Genomic DNA, 15000 nt, shown 5'->3' with positions numbered 1-15000 from the left:
CATTTTAAATGAAAAGAACAAAAAATAATAAAACAGTCATGTACATTCATACAAAGGGAAAGGGTAATAATGTATCATAAGGCAATTATATGTTACCTAATACTGTAATAAAGGGAAGGGGAATATGGGAGAAGAAAGGATAGACGGGATATATGCCATTTTGTCTGATTTGCTTAGGGAGATGAGAGCCAGCAAAGCAAATGGTGATAATGAACTGATATTTTAGGTGTGTCTTGCCTAACAGAACAATGAATATTAAAAGACACTCCATAAGTTTCAGTCATAATGAAAGAAGTGCAGGTTAAATCGCATCAGTTTTTTGTAACCCTTCTATGATTATGGCAGATATGTGTGCATTGTTCATGATGAATAGCAGGTTAGGATTCTAAGGATGTTTGAGCACTTATCCCAGTATAAGAGCATGTTCCTATTTTCAATCATCTTAGAAGATAAAATATCTTTCTGTTTATCTTTGTGAGGAGAATAGTGCGAGGTTAGTAAATTTTAAAATTATGACATGACTTTCAATACCATATATTATAAATTTTCATGTAGTTGACTGTTATTAAATTAAATCCAATTCTTTATTTTTCGTGTAAACTCTACTTACATGGTAGCAACCCTCCCCCTATCCAACAGGCATAGGAAACCCATGTGAAATCAGGGGGAGAGACAAGTAAAACATATTTTTTCTGCCTATTTTAAAATTAAAACAGAAAAGATGCATATGCATGTATGTGTGCATGTGTATGTGTGTTTTATGCAGAGAATAGCTGTTGTCAAGGTGCTCCTGACAACTTGATTTCTCTTCTCTAAAAATGATAAAATTAAGAGCATTGCAACTAGTTCTCTCACTTCTTGGGGTAAGTCGGAAATTCGTGGATGTTTTTTAGCTTTTTTGGCTTACAAGAGAGATCTATATCTACCGCAAAGTGTTAATAAAGTAGAAATAAAGCTTGGACTTGTGTTTGCAAGGATGATCAAGGCACCGCACTCTCAATCACACACTTCCAATCTTGGGATTTGCGTTACGTTGAACTACAATTACCATGATAACCCTGCATATCTCGTGACAGTGGGTCCACTTCAATGATTCTAGTTTTATGCTTAGTTTTCCTAATTCTCGGTACAATGAATTTGTTATAATTATGGAGAACTTTTTCATTACAGGAGAGTTGATATTTCAGCAATTCTCTTTATTATCCTATTGTGTATGGGTGTCATGACATATATCACACAGGAGCTCTGGCCTGATGGTGAGCATCGTGACGTACATGACGTTCAGGGATTTTAGATCACTGTTTTCTTTTATTGTGCTATGAGGGAGTGATGATGGCAATTGCAGTTATAGTTACTATACTTTCCATAATATTAAGTAAAATGGGTTTCAACTAACATCCAAAACCAAGATGGTACCATTTAAAGGACAAGACACCTAGCAAGTTGCCAACCTCTTGCTCTTAAGTACCACAGATGAAGGATTTGCAGGCAACTTTGGTTGACATCAGGACAAAGAAAAGAATACAAGGAAACCTGGTGGTGGAATGAGGAAGTGCAAGATAGTATAAAGAAAAAGAAACTGGCAAAACAGAACTGGGACAGACTTAGGGATGAAGAAAGCCATCAGGAATACAAAGAGTTGTGTAGGATAACAAAGAGGGAAGTGGCAAAAGAGAAGGAAAATACATATGAACAGTTATATGAGAAGTTATATACAAGGAAAGGAGAGAAAGACCTATACAGACTAGCCAGACAGAGGGAGAGAGATGGGAGGGATATACAGCATGTTAAGATGATAAGGATACAGACGGAAATATACTGACAAGGGAAGAAAATATATTATGCACATGGAAGGAATACTTTGAGGACCTCATGAACATTGAAAATGAAAGGGAAAGAAGGTTAGAAGAGGTGGAGGAGCTAAATCAGGATGTACCAAGGATCAGCAGAGAAGAGGTGAGGAAGGCCTTGGAGAAGATGAAGGGGGCAAAGCAGTAGGCCAGGATAAGATACCAGTGGAAGCCTGGAAGAGCTTAGGGGAGATGGCAGTGGGTTGGTTAACTGTTCACTGAGCTCTTGGAAGGAGGAAGGATGCCAGATGAGTGGAGAAAAAATGTCTTAGTGCCAAAATTGCAGTAACTATAGGGAGATAAAACTATTTTGCCATGCAGTGCAAATATGGGAAGGAGTTGTAGAAGCGAGCCTGCAGAGAGTTGTGAGGATCAGTGAAGAACATTTTGATTTCATGCCAGGGAGAAGCACAACAGATGCAATTTTTGCTCTTAGGATGTTGATGGAAAAGTACAGGAAAGGACAGAGGGAGCTGCATTGTGTGTTTATTGATTTAGTAAAGGCTTACAATCGGGTTCCGAGAGAAGAGCTATGGTATTGCATGAGGAGCTCGTGAGTATCAGAAAGGTATGTGAGGGTGGTGAAGTACATGTATGAATATAGCATAACAACAGTAAGGTGCTCATGGAATGACAGAAGGTTTTGGGTTGGGGGTGGGACTTCACCAGGGATCGGCTCTAAGCCCATTCCTATTTGTGATTATCATGGACAGATGGACTGATGGGGTAAGAAGGGAAGCCCCACAAACTATGTTGTTTGCTGATGATGTAGTAATATGTTCCGATAGGTGAGTGGAAGTGGAGACAGAGCCAGAAAGATGGAGGTATGCACTAGAGAGGAGGGGACTGAAAGTGAACAGGTCCAAGACTGAGTACATGTGTCTGAATGGAGGTGGCGAGGAATCAATAAGGCTACAAGGGGTGCAGGTGGCAAAAATAGAGGAATTCAGGTACTTGGGGTCAACAGTACAAAGCAATGGAGACTGTGGAAGGGAAATAAAGAAGAGAGTGCAAGCGGGTTGGAATGGATGGAGGAAGACTGCACCAGTGATACGATAAAGGAGGGTGTCTGCAAGAACTAAAAGGAAAATTTATAAAAGAGTAGTTCGTCCTGCCATGCTGCACGGAATAGAAACCATTCCAATGACAAAGAGGCAGGAAGCAGAAATGGAAGTAAGTTGAACTAAAAATGTTAAGATTTTTCCTGTGTGTGACGAGGGTAGATAAAATCCAAAATAAATATATTAGAGGGACAACATGTGCAGCAATTTGGGGAAAAGGCACAGGAAGCAAGGTTGAGGTGGTTTGGGCATGTGAGAAGGAGGGAGGAAGATTATGTGGGGAGTAGGATGCTGGTTATGGAGGTACCCAGAAGGAGGAAGAGAGGGAGACCAAAAAGAAGGTACATGGATGCTATAAAGGAAGACATGGAAGCAGTAGGTGTGACTGAGGAATGCGCAAAAGAAAAAGTGCATTGGAGAAAGATGATCCGCTGTGGCGACCCCTAAATGGGAGCAGCTGAAAGAAAAAGATGCTGGGATGCATGATTATATGCAATGCAATATGCTGATGCACTTTCCCCATGCGGCCGCTTTTATGTATGCATAATTGAGTGTGAGTCTAAAAAAATAGATAGTTTTATTCAGTGAAACCTCACTTATACATCAGTATATTTAGCCTCTTCTGTTTAATCCTTCATTGAATGGGTAGAAAAAATGTGTGTGTAAGAGGATACACAGTACTTCTAAAACATTTCATCCCTTTGCCTTTGCCTGACTAAGGTTGTTCCAAAACTCTGTTGTTCCTTTCCTAAAACTTTCCTTGTTGAAGAAAACATAGTTGACCCTCACCCATCACCCAAGAAAACTGGCAGCACACTTCCCACTCCCTATCCAGTGGTCTTCCCCTGTCCTCCTCCATGATATGTTTCCTTTGATTTGTCCTCTGATGAGGACTTTGCTATTGAGTTGTTTGGAACAAATCATCAGCAGAATAAAATCAACAACAATGACCCAGATTGACCCAGTGGTCTTAATGCCCCTGCCCTTCTCCATGTAAATGTTTCGTTGATCTTTGATCTCTCCTCTGGTAAGGGCATTGATGATAATTTGATTCTACCGTGGAAGAACGACTCTTTGATGAGTACCATATTTATGAGAATGTGTTTGTACATGCCCTTCTCCATGTAAATGTTTCTTTGATCTCTGAGCTCTCCTCTGGTAAGGGCATTGACAATAATTTGATTCTACTGTGGAAGAATGACTCTTTGATGAGTACCATGTGTAGAATGTGTTTGTATCTGTTTAAATATGCATGTATACATATGTATACTCATGCACACATACTCAGAAAGGGAAACACATTCTGACTCAGTAAAATTTCCAACTGGTTCTGGAGTATTCCTTCATTGAAAATTGTATTTATTTTTCATTATATTTTGTTTTCATTTATATATATTTATGGATGATGTGCATGCAATATATTTTTTTGTATTCATAACATAATTCTAATAAAGTAGCAGAACCCTTCTTTCCTCTTTATGAAAATCTAAAGCACATGATTCAAATCTACAATCTTTTCTATTTCTAGTTTAGCATTAAAGAAAAGAATGTTAATAAGAAAATCAACTTTGCTACTAAAATGGTGCATATATACAGCTAAATATAATAAGAAACTATATCATATATATATATATCATATGAAACAAGTACAAAAGATGCAAAGGAGCAAATAAAAGTAAAATGCTATATAAGAGGCCTGGTGCAAGGCAAGCAGTTGGCGGAGGCACCTGATACAAGTCCAGCAACAGAATTGTATCCCCAGAATGCAGTCCACCAGGCCTGAGGCAGCTAGCTGTATTAAAACCCTCTAATATTTTTATGACTCAAATTCTGCTTGTAGTCAAGGATTAATTACTAATATTTAATATACACACGTAACAATGTAAAATGTATGTTCTAACCCATTCACACCAACTATTCCGTCTCTAAATGGTTGGAATGCCGGGGTATTCAAACGCATAAGCCTAACGCCTCAAGATTGTTGGGCGCACTAACTGCAAGGGAGCGCTGTACGCCTGCTCACCCGGCACACCAGCCTTGACCAAATATCTGACCCAAAAAAAGCCATTCAAGGCTCTCTCTCCTGCTGATGCTAGAAGAAAGTGGTGCCATCTAGGTTTTAGATGTGAGTTGAAACCCATTTTGCTCAATATTACGGCAGTTATGATAATTATGACTGCAATTGTTAACATTAGTTACCCATTACTGATAGCACAATAAAATAACATAATGATCCAAAATCCCTGAACATCATAACGCCCATCGTCAGGCCAGAGCTCCTGCGTCATGTATGATGAAAAAAACAACACCCGTCGTTGACGGGTTAACTATAGTATGGGATGCGCAAAAATAACATGAATAATTTATTGATTTAATATATTCAGTAATGCTTCCAAGACTGGGCTAGGCATCTTCTGATGTATTTTCTATTATTTTATAGACATTTCAAACAACAAAATATATTGTGAAAGTGATCTGACCCAATGGTAAATGCCCATTGCAGAAGGGTTAATGTCAACATAATGAGTGATGCTTTCCTGTTTATTTTAGAAAGCTCTAGCAAAAAATGTTCTTGTAAAGTTTGATCTTTGCAAGGAATGCTTTCCTCACATCAACATTTTTCCATTTCATTCTGCCCACACATTCTCTTGAACTTGCCCAAGAATCTGCATGAAATCTTTGCATGATCAGCCAGTCCCCCATGGTTTATGAAATATAATGTGCAGAGGCAGTTGTAAAACAATCATAAGGTTTGTTTGCTTAAACTGTCTACTTCAAGCAAGATGGAACATCTGCATTTATGCTGTATTTGAATACTGTATAGTCATGGAATCTTTTTTTCCCCAATCTTTCTTTTTTTCTTTTTCTTAATCTTCACATTTCTGTGCGATCATTGGTTATCAACAATCTTGTTTCTGTAATTGGTATTTACACTATTTTATTTTTTGTTTTATCATGTATGATGATAATATCTTAACCATTATATATTGATATATGTTTTTTACTTTCAGTTGGTGCTGCAGGTCTTCAGAATAGAAGGAGGAGCTCTGCAATTAGATAACAGCAATTTTGACCAAATCATAGGTAAGAGTCTTCGTGACAACTACAATATCTTTTGAAGATGTCATATAGCTGGCAGGGTCAATTTTTTCTTTGTCATGATAAACTATAACGGCTGTTTAACAAAAGAGATTTGCTTTTATTTTCATGGTATGAAAAAAGTTTCCATCATTAGATTATGGGATCACTTAAGATTGTTACCTTAGCATATATTTACCTCAGTTACTTCACTTATTTTTATGTTTTTGAAAATATGAATATTGCTATTTAGCTTTTATTATTATTTATTATTATATTTTATGTTTTTGCTAGATTTTGTCCTATAAAGTATTGTCATACTATTTCTTATTAGGCATCACATAAATCAGTTGTACTTCATTATCAATTAATAAGTCAAAATGATGCTTGACTTACTGTATTTAACCTGTTAATTTGGCTGCACCTGGATATGTTGCTGGGGTATTTTGAGATGAAATATTTCTTTGCAGGGAACAATGAGTTGGTGTTTATCAACTTTTACGCAGACTGGTGCCGCTTCAGCAACATATTAGCCCCAACTTGGGATGAGACAGCAGACAAAGTTAAGGAAGCTTTCCCAGATGATGGCAGGGTGGTTATTGGGAAAGTGGACTGTGATGCCCAGTGTGAGTGTTCATGCCTTTACTTGAGACTCAGATTATATACAAAATTATTATTGGAATTAAATTAAAAATGCAAATTTGATAATAGGCTTAATGCAGGTTCAGTTGTAGGTTTGTTGATTTTTTAACTTTATTTTATTTCTTCTTTTTTTTCCTGTCTACCTTTATGATTGACTTTGTACTCTTTGAACTAATATTGCCATGCAAAAACTTTCATCACATTTTGATAGAAAAAAAATGACAGGAAGATGGTTAGCACTGGAGTGGAAGGATATGATTGAGTGATAAAAACTGGATTGGCAGTATTTCACATCTGCGATAGGACCAATTACATCCAAGACTATTATTTTTGGATGATCTGGATAATTTCACTGTTTGCTATCCTCATGGGCCAAAGGCCAGCAACCCTATTACTCAACCTGCAAATAGAAGACCCTTATGTATGACTTCCAAAGCCCCTACTTTTTTGTATTCAATTTTTGTTTAATTCACCCCCCCCCCACACACACACACACACCAACTGTTTGCATGGTGTGCTTCCCTTTAGAGCAGCCTGCACACTGGCCTATAGTTGTGCATGTCATTGATTCTGATGGAGGTAATTTCTTATAAACAGTTGACCTGGTAACTTTTGACTTCGCTTATGATTCATATAAAAGTGGACCTTTAACAGCTCATTTCTGAGAACAAAGTGTTGCAATCTGTTCATATCAGTGATCCAATCTTTACCAGTTTTGGAGTTTTATAAATGTGAAATAAACTCATTGGATATGGAGCATCCATTTCCTTGTTTAGACCACGGGTATCAGACCCACCTATGCACCACACAGATAGGTTATATTTCAGAGAGAGGGAGTAGCACACAAAATAAACATCTTTCTCTCCTGTCTCCTTCATTCTCTTGTTTTGATACAAGAATCTTTTAATGTTAGTAAATATTTCTTTACTATTTTGTGGAGCCATCTGACAGGCACCCTCAATTTTGTAATTATTAAAATTTTGAAATAGTTCATATCTGTCCATATCAGTCTAACGGTTTGATGAATGAATAGAAAGCAACTATATTTTTTTCATAAAGAATTATGAAAGAAATTTAAAATACTCCAAACCAAAAAAACATTTAGGGATGTAGAAGTAGGTGACCTGTTCTCATGTCTACGAGTGCCATAACACAAAGCAGCTATATTTAAAAATGCCTTATACAATGGGCTATTTCTATGCTTAGGTAATAACCTATGCACCCAATCACCTAGCCAGACGGCCAGACAAAGCCTCAACAAGACATTCACATCACCTGGTAGAAAGACCAGCCAGGCCATGATGTAAATATCATGTCATCTGGTGTTAAGCAGTTAAAAGAAAGACCTTTAACCAGCCAAGCCATGACAAGTTGCAATGCTAGGGTTTTCAAATGCATAAGCCTAACGCCTCGAGATTCTCGGGCGCACAAGCCGCGAGCCTGGGCTGCCTGCTTGCTCACCCCGAGCGCCGGCCTTGCCCAGATATCTCATTACCGGCATCTGACGCAAAAACCACGAAACGTGTCAGCACGTCATCCGGCCCAGTGGAAATACCAGCCAAGCCATGCTGTGAATATTACATCATCTGGAGTTAAGCAGTTTTAAGAATTTCTTTCCAGCACAGACTATCCCAAACAATATTTTTCCATTAAACCATCATAAAATGCAGGTTTAGGCAGACTTTGGAACCCTGTAGCTCTGGAGCTAGCACCATTACATCTGTAATACTTTATGACTGTGTGCGCGCTTCAACTGTGAGCAGATCCCGATGTTGCGTCATGTATGCATTGACTCCCATCTTTTAGGCCAACGTGTATGTCTTGACACCCATACGCAATGACTTAATCAACAATCTCACTAACATCTGTGAGACATAACATCAAAAGTTTTTCATTAAATTTACCTTAGTCACAGGCTCAAAAATTTATAATAGTTTATCTCTTACTTATAATTACTGCCAGTAATATTATAATATGTAATTTAAGTGCTCTCTTATCGATGTTTTATCATAATAGTTTGTGGTTTCCCATTAATGGCATGGCAGAAATGAATGCACTTGCTTATAGCGGGTTTAATTTGGTAAACAAGTCATGAGTGGGCATCATCCTTATGGCGATGAAAATGGTGCCTGAGGCAAGAAGCGAGGTAGATGACATCTGAGGCAAGATTTGCAAATTTAAGCCTAATTATTATTTGATTTGTTCTTTATGGCAAGAATCATTATATCTCTATATATTAATTGAATTATTAACTATATTGAAACACACTACTCATGGTCCCCTCGGTTCACCTAATGTCACCTTGCTACAGGCGTAACCAGGTCTATGTGCGGTTGCCCCTCACTTGACCACAAGGGTCTCTTTGTGTGACATCATTCATGACAGGTTACTATTTTTACACAGAACTTGGTTCTATTCTCTAATTTTTGTGACATTATCAGTACTCTGAAATATCTTATCCAATGCCAAGTAATCCCTAATATCACATTTCATTAGTTAACTATCAGCTTTCAAACATACTACTACTGGTATTGGTTTTTCACATCTTATGTCAGCACATTTTCTGTTATACCGAAATGAGTACCCTCAATTCTCTTGTTTTTCTTATAATAATCCTTATTTTACACTATTACATAACCTTTGTACAATTTACAAGAGGCTACCTAAACTAAGTGATACTTAACCCGTTAACGACGGGTGACTAGATATCACGTCTAGTGGTTTTTGGGCCACACGCCGGGGACGCGTTATTTTGTCCAGCCCGGCGTGCGGGAGGAGCCAGCACACAGCAGCCAGTGCGGCCGAGAATCCTGACACGTTAGGCTTATGCGTACAAGAGTCCTGGAATTTTGGTCTATTTAAGCCGGATTGGTCCCGTCGGGAACAGGTTAATATTAATTCACAAAGATACTCCTGATTACATTATGCAGAAGAGTCTTACATGAAGTAAATGATACATAGTATTACTTACATATATTGACAATGTCCTCATCACACATAATGGAAAAACACATCAACTTCAGTTTCTTAGACAGATTTCTGTCATTAACCGATTGCAGATGGGGATAGATTCGATTGCCCAGTCTCCAGGATAGGTTTTATTTTAGAGCGAGGCAGCTTGATTAAACATCATTTCAATCTTCCCACTCTCTTTCAGTCATTCATTGTAAAACTAGAGCAGTTTTTCTGTTTTATTTTTTGTGTTTTATTGAGTTTAGAGACTTATATGTGCCATATGACAGGCTCTATCAGTGCTGCAGTTGACTAAAATTGTGGTATATGATCCATATTGGCTTACTATTTTCTTTATACTCAGTGTGATAGAAGTATTGCTGTTTTATGGGAGGACAAAAAGCAACTTTATTTTTTCGTATTTTTGTGTTTTCATGAATGAATATGAAACATATAACCACCTACAATGAATATAACATGAAGAGGTAGGGAAGAGGAATGAAACTTGTGCTTATGACTGTGAGTGCCACAGTAAAAGACATTTATATTGGCACAGGAGTACATTTTAGACACTGGGTATGGATTCAATCACCTTCCTCTTCTTGTTCTGCCTGCACAACCTTCATCAGCAGTACTTTAGAACAAGAGGTCGTCAACCTAGTGTGTGCCATCGCTCTATAAAGATACTGCTTGCTAGAGACCGTGGGTTAAGTATTATTTAAAAAAACAAAAAAAAACAAAGATGAAAAATATGGTTGCAGATCAAAATTCATTCAGAGTTGTGTAGCTCTGACTATCCCCCTTGAAGACAGTAAGCAATCTTTTTCTTTCTTTACTTTAAGAAATCTAAAATCATCTCCTCATTGTAAATTAATGTAATGTAATGCTGGTGCTCTTAACTTACATCTTGTTCTTATTTATAGATGTTATTACATCCTTTAATACCCTTGACATTTCAGCAAGCATCGCTTCAAGATTCCACATCACAAAGTACCCAACCCTGAAGCTTCTCAGAAATGGTCAGGCATCCAAGAGGGAATATCGAGGGCAACGTTCTGCTGAAGCTTTTGCTTCTTTCATTAAGGAGCAGCTGAAAGATCCTATTAAAGAGATTGAGAGTTTGGAGGAACTGAATAATATTGAGGTAAGATTTTGAATTTATATCTTGATTTTAAGCTCTAGTGAGTTCTTGTCTTACAGCATTATTCATTTTCAGTATTATTCAAGTTTTCCTTGTGTTGGAAGATAATGGAAAATGAGATTAGAATTAGAAGAAAGAGTCAGAGAATGAAAAGAGAACTACCAACATTAATTTCCCGGGGATTTTGAAAGCAGATACAGAGTCCATTTTTAACCTTTCCATGACAGATGTTTTTACTAGTTTGGTTCATTTTTGTACTCTATTTTTCCTGTTGTTGAAATAGCAAGCTATTTATTTCTTCACCAAAAGAATAAATTATTACTATCACTTTCCTAATATATCATATTTAGACTGCCGATAGGGCAGTTTTGGCTCCAATTGGCCTAAACACTGGGGTATTTCAAGTGTGTAAGCCTTGAAATAGCCTTGAGCTATTCACCCGCTCTGGCCGCAGCTGACTGCTACGTGGCTGGTGACCCAGTGTGCTGGCCATGTGAAAACCCACGACAAAATATCTCATCCCCGGCGGCTAGTACTGCCAACACTTGATGGGATATCTTGTCACCCAGCATTAACAGGTTAAGATGTGGCCCATAAAGAGATGGAATTGAAATCAATTTGATTACCATTAACCCATTCACGCCGGGGCTTATATTTGTGTAAAGCCACTCCCACCAGTTTCGTAACAAGTGTGCAGTGACTAAGTGCTAGACCTCTGCCTGTATGATGCCACACTATGCTTCTATGTGCACTTTTCACCCACCTGCTTCAACAAGGTGATCGTCGGAGGTTCTTGTATTAGTTTACATTATTTTCACAAGTGAATAAAAATGTATCTATACAGATGGAACTCCTATGATTTTGTACATACTTATTGATATAAAATGTACATTTGAGGGTAAGATCATGACATGAGAGGATGACACCCAACGGGAGCAAAATATTTGCATGACTTGATATCACATCACCTGGCATAAATGGGTTAAGTGTAAAATTAATCCATATTTCACCCCATACCCAGGGAAAAAGTGAAAAAATCCAATGCTTATTGCATACTTCATACAAAGTTGTGAAATGTTTGTAAAAGTCTCTGTAGGCAGTGCACAGCAGTATTGATCATTGTTTACATTGTCCATGGCAGATCAATATTACACTTTTGTATTTGAACTGATGATCACCACCACCTCCTCATCCCTTAACCATTATCTAAATACTCACTAATTCCTTCAAAACATATGATATTTCACCAAAACACTTCTTTTCAGGAAAACAGAGTTATCTCTTCTCATGAAAAATCATAAGATAAATTCCTTTCTAGGGAAATATAACGATCTGTATTACAAATAAATAGAAATGAAAATACAGCAACATTTCCTTTAAAAAAAAAAAAAAAAAGCAATTCATGATGTGAAGGAAATGAGCAACAAAGGGAAGAACAGAAATATACCTGATTAAGCAGAAGACCTTTTCACTCTCTTATGGCTTTAAGGCATATTGAATAAGAGATAAGGAGGGGATGTGTGTGCTAGTGCCTATATATGACAGGTATAGTTGGTGCTTAGACTCACAATGACCTTAGATAGTTCATGGCTCCTCAATTTGGCATTTATATTTTTTGTTGCTAATATTAATATTGCTTCTATTATAGTCGCCTTTCTTTTTGTGAAATATGTCAAGCCTGGCTGGATCTTCAAAAAATGTATGGTCAACTATGGCTTGTAACATCATATGTAAATAAAAGTCTTTGGTACACATGATGACCTTATCTTATCTTTCGTGCCCACTTCCAAACTTAATGATAGCCTTTTTGAAAGTAGTTTTGTTGAAAGAAATGCTCAAATTAGTAGTTCACTCATCTGCAACCCCCTCCAAACCCACTGTAAAATACGCCTATTGTCTATGTGTTTGTTGTGCAATCTTACCTGATTTCTAGTCCAAAAATATAGTATCAATTCTATTGATAACCCTCCTATATTTTCCAAATCTAATTGAAATAACTTTGGAAGATGGTATTACACTGAGGAAGCCATTGTATTTATTTACATATGATGTCACACTTGAGCTTCATCTCTAGATATGGTCAATAGGGACTTGATTAAAATCAAGTGAGCGTGTAACATCAGTAAGGTTACACTCAAGATTTGATGCGTCAAATATAGGAAAATCGCGCCAGACTCAAGCTTGGATTAAGATTTAAGACAACAAAAATTCAGCTGATCTTTCAACTAATTACATTGGTGGACAGTGAACGAACTTGCCAATTCATTGTTCATTGAGTTTATGTCCTGTCTCACCAATGTATGCTATATGTATATTAACCCACTCACAATGGGGGCATTCCAGCCTTGCATGTCACAATGTCAGGGCTTTTGAACGCTTAGGCCTAAATCAATTAAATGACTGGCACCATATGGTGCCACCAGGCCCTTGAATGAGCGGTACCGTAGTGTACCACCTGTCCAGAGAGGGTTAACCCAAATCCTCCTGGTCGGTGATCCTGGGGCGTGATGTATTTCTGGGAGGCTTCCGCATAGGCCTAAAGTGGTATTCCAGAGACTTATCGGGCGGGGTGGAATACGTGCTGCGCACACATAGCGTGGGATTACTTCAGTTCTTCTTGTGATTATACTTGAAAATCTATTTGATTTTTCATTTTTACTTATTTTTTATTTATAGGCGAATACCCAGCTTTTGTATTATGGTTATATCATATTCAAAAATAATAACTTTTCTTTTTTTCTGTCATAGAGTTTTGCATCTAATTTTTTTGTTCATAGAAAATATGTAAAGAAAACATTAAAACAAATATTTACACTATTTACAACCTTATTTTACACATCAGGCATGAAAGCCGCAGAAACATGTAGCACAAAGTGCTACATCACACTCTGCAAATGTATTGAGACATTGTCCTTTTACTTCTTGTCTCGTGACAATGCTTGCAGCGACGATACTTCCCTCCTTCATTCATTATGAGTGTATGAGCAGCGGCAGGACTGGAGCAGGCACGGGATTGTGAAGGTTACCGGAGAGATTGAGCATGTGTCACAGGGCAATGAGGGATGATGCTCCTTCTCCTCTCTGAGCAAACTCTGTCAGCCGATGCAACAATTCAGTCATTAGCTGGATATGGAAGCCCAGCTGAGCCAGTTTCCCACCCAGCTACTTGTGAACTGCATGGGCATTTATAATTGTCATGTCCAACAGGTTATAGAAAAGTTTGATGTACCACTTATTTGTCTTTCTTGCGGCTGGGTATGACTGTGCGAGCTGTTCTCTGATGTCAACCCCCTTCATTCCGTTGTTGTAGTCCACAACACAGAGGGGTTTCTTCTTTATTTCTCCTCTTCTCTTCGGTGGGAGGTCATTTTGTCAACCATTCTTGTGGATGGTTGACAAAATGTTCACCTGTTTCTTGTCCATCCAGGACATTGCCATCATTCTTGCTCTGGATGTTCTTACATCTAAGTCACCCTTCCTTTTCACCAATAGGTCCTTTGGCATGAATTTTCTGTTCAGTCTCACTGTGTTGACGGCGTCTCTCTTCCGAGACTGAAGATAGTAGAATAAGGTGGTCGAGGAGTACCAATTGTCTAAGTACAACTGATACCCCTCTTTGAAGAGCCATGCTTCATGCATGAGGTCTATGACAGCCTTCATACTTGCTGGGACATCACTAATATCTTAGCCAATGTAAATACGGAAGGCTGACGTATACCCAGCAGCCTTTCCATCACTCCTGCACAATTTGTAGACATTCATGCCAAAGCAGGCTCTCTTCAATGATTTGTACTGTACAGCGTGGTGGCAGCCCCTGTACGCCCACAAGGACTCATTGACTGCAATCTTCCTCTCTGGTGTGAAGACCTCCTTGCAGCTGCTTTGGAAGGTGTTAATGACAGGCCTGAGCTTCCACAGCAGTCCGTTGTCACAGCTTCATCCTTGTTGTTACTAAAGTGGAGGTTGGAAGTCAGTGAGTAATACTGGTCTTGTGTCATTGTTTCTCGGAACAAGCCATTGTTGATAAGAGGGTTTTCAGACCAGTAAAACCTGTTGGTTGGTCGGGGCTGAACTCCCATGTGGAGACGTAGACCTATATAGCTCTGTAGCTTGTCTACAGAGGTGTCCTCCCAGGCCTTCATATAGGAGGATGAGTTAGACAGGTGCTACTGAGCATAAAGATTTGTCTCCCTCTGTAAAGTCCATCCTTCAGACCCGGAGTGCTGCTGAAGATAGGTCGACGCAGCACGTTTGCCTCCTTGAACCACCCCTTCCA

The 15000-nt window shown here is 38.3% G+C and overlaps 1 protein-coding gene across 2 annotated transcripts in view; it reads left to right on the top strand.

The window, feature by feature from the left end:
* The window catches only part of ERp44 (Endoplasmic reticulum protein 44), a 30346-nt gene that overhangs the window by 2960 nt on the left and 12386 nt on the right, over window positions 1-15000 (top strand). For both annotated transcript variants that reach the window (XM_086537312.1, XM_043001113.2), the window contains 3 exons: window positions 5923-5995; window positions 6460-6615; window positions 10543-10727. In XM_086537312.1, coding sequence (XP_086393438.1) covers window positions 5923-5995; window positions 6460-6615; window positions 10543-10727 — 414 coding nt within the window. The remainder of the gene's footprint in view (window positions 1-5922; window positions 5996-6459; window positions 6616-10542; window positions 10728-15000) is intronic.

This window comes from Penaeus japonicus, unplaced genomic scaffold (assembly GCF_977035675.1).
Source record: "Penaeus japonicus unplaced genomic scaffold, GWHDUDI00000001_assembly GWHDUDI00000005, whole genome shotgun sequence".
Taxonomy (NCBI): Eukaryota; Metazoa; Arthropoda; class Malacostraca; order Decapoda; family Penaeidae; genus Penaeus; species Penaeus japonicus.
Note: the sequence above shows the minus strand (reverse complement) of the source record. Positions and strands in the feature narration are given on the sequence as shown.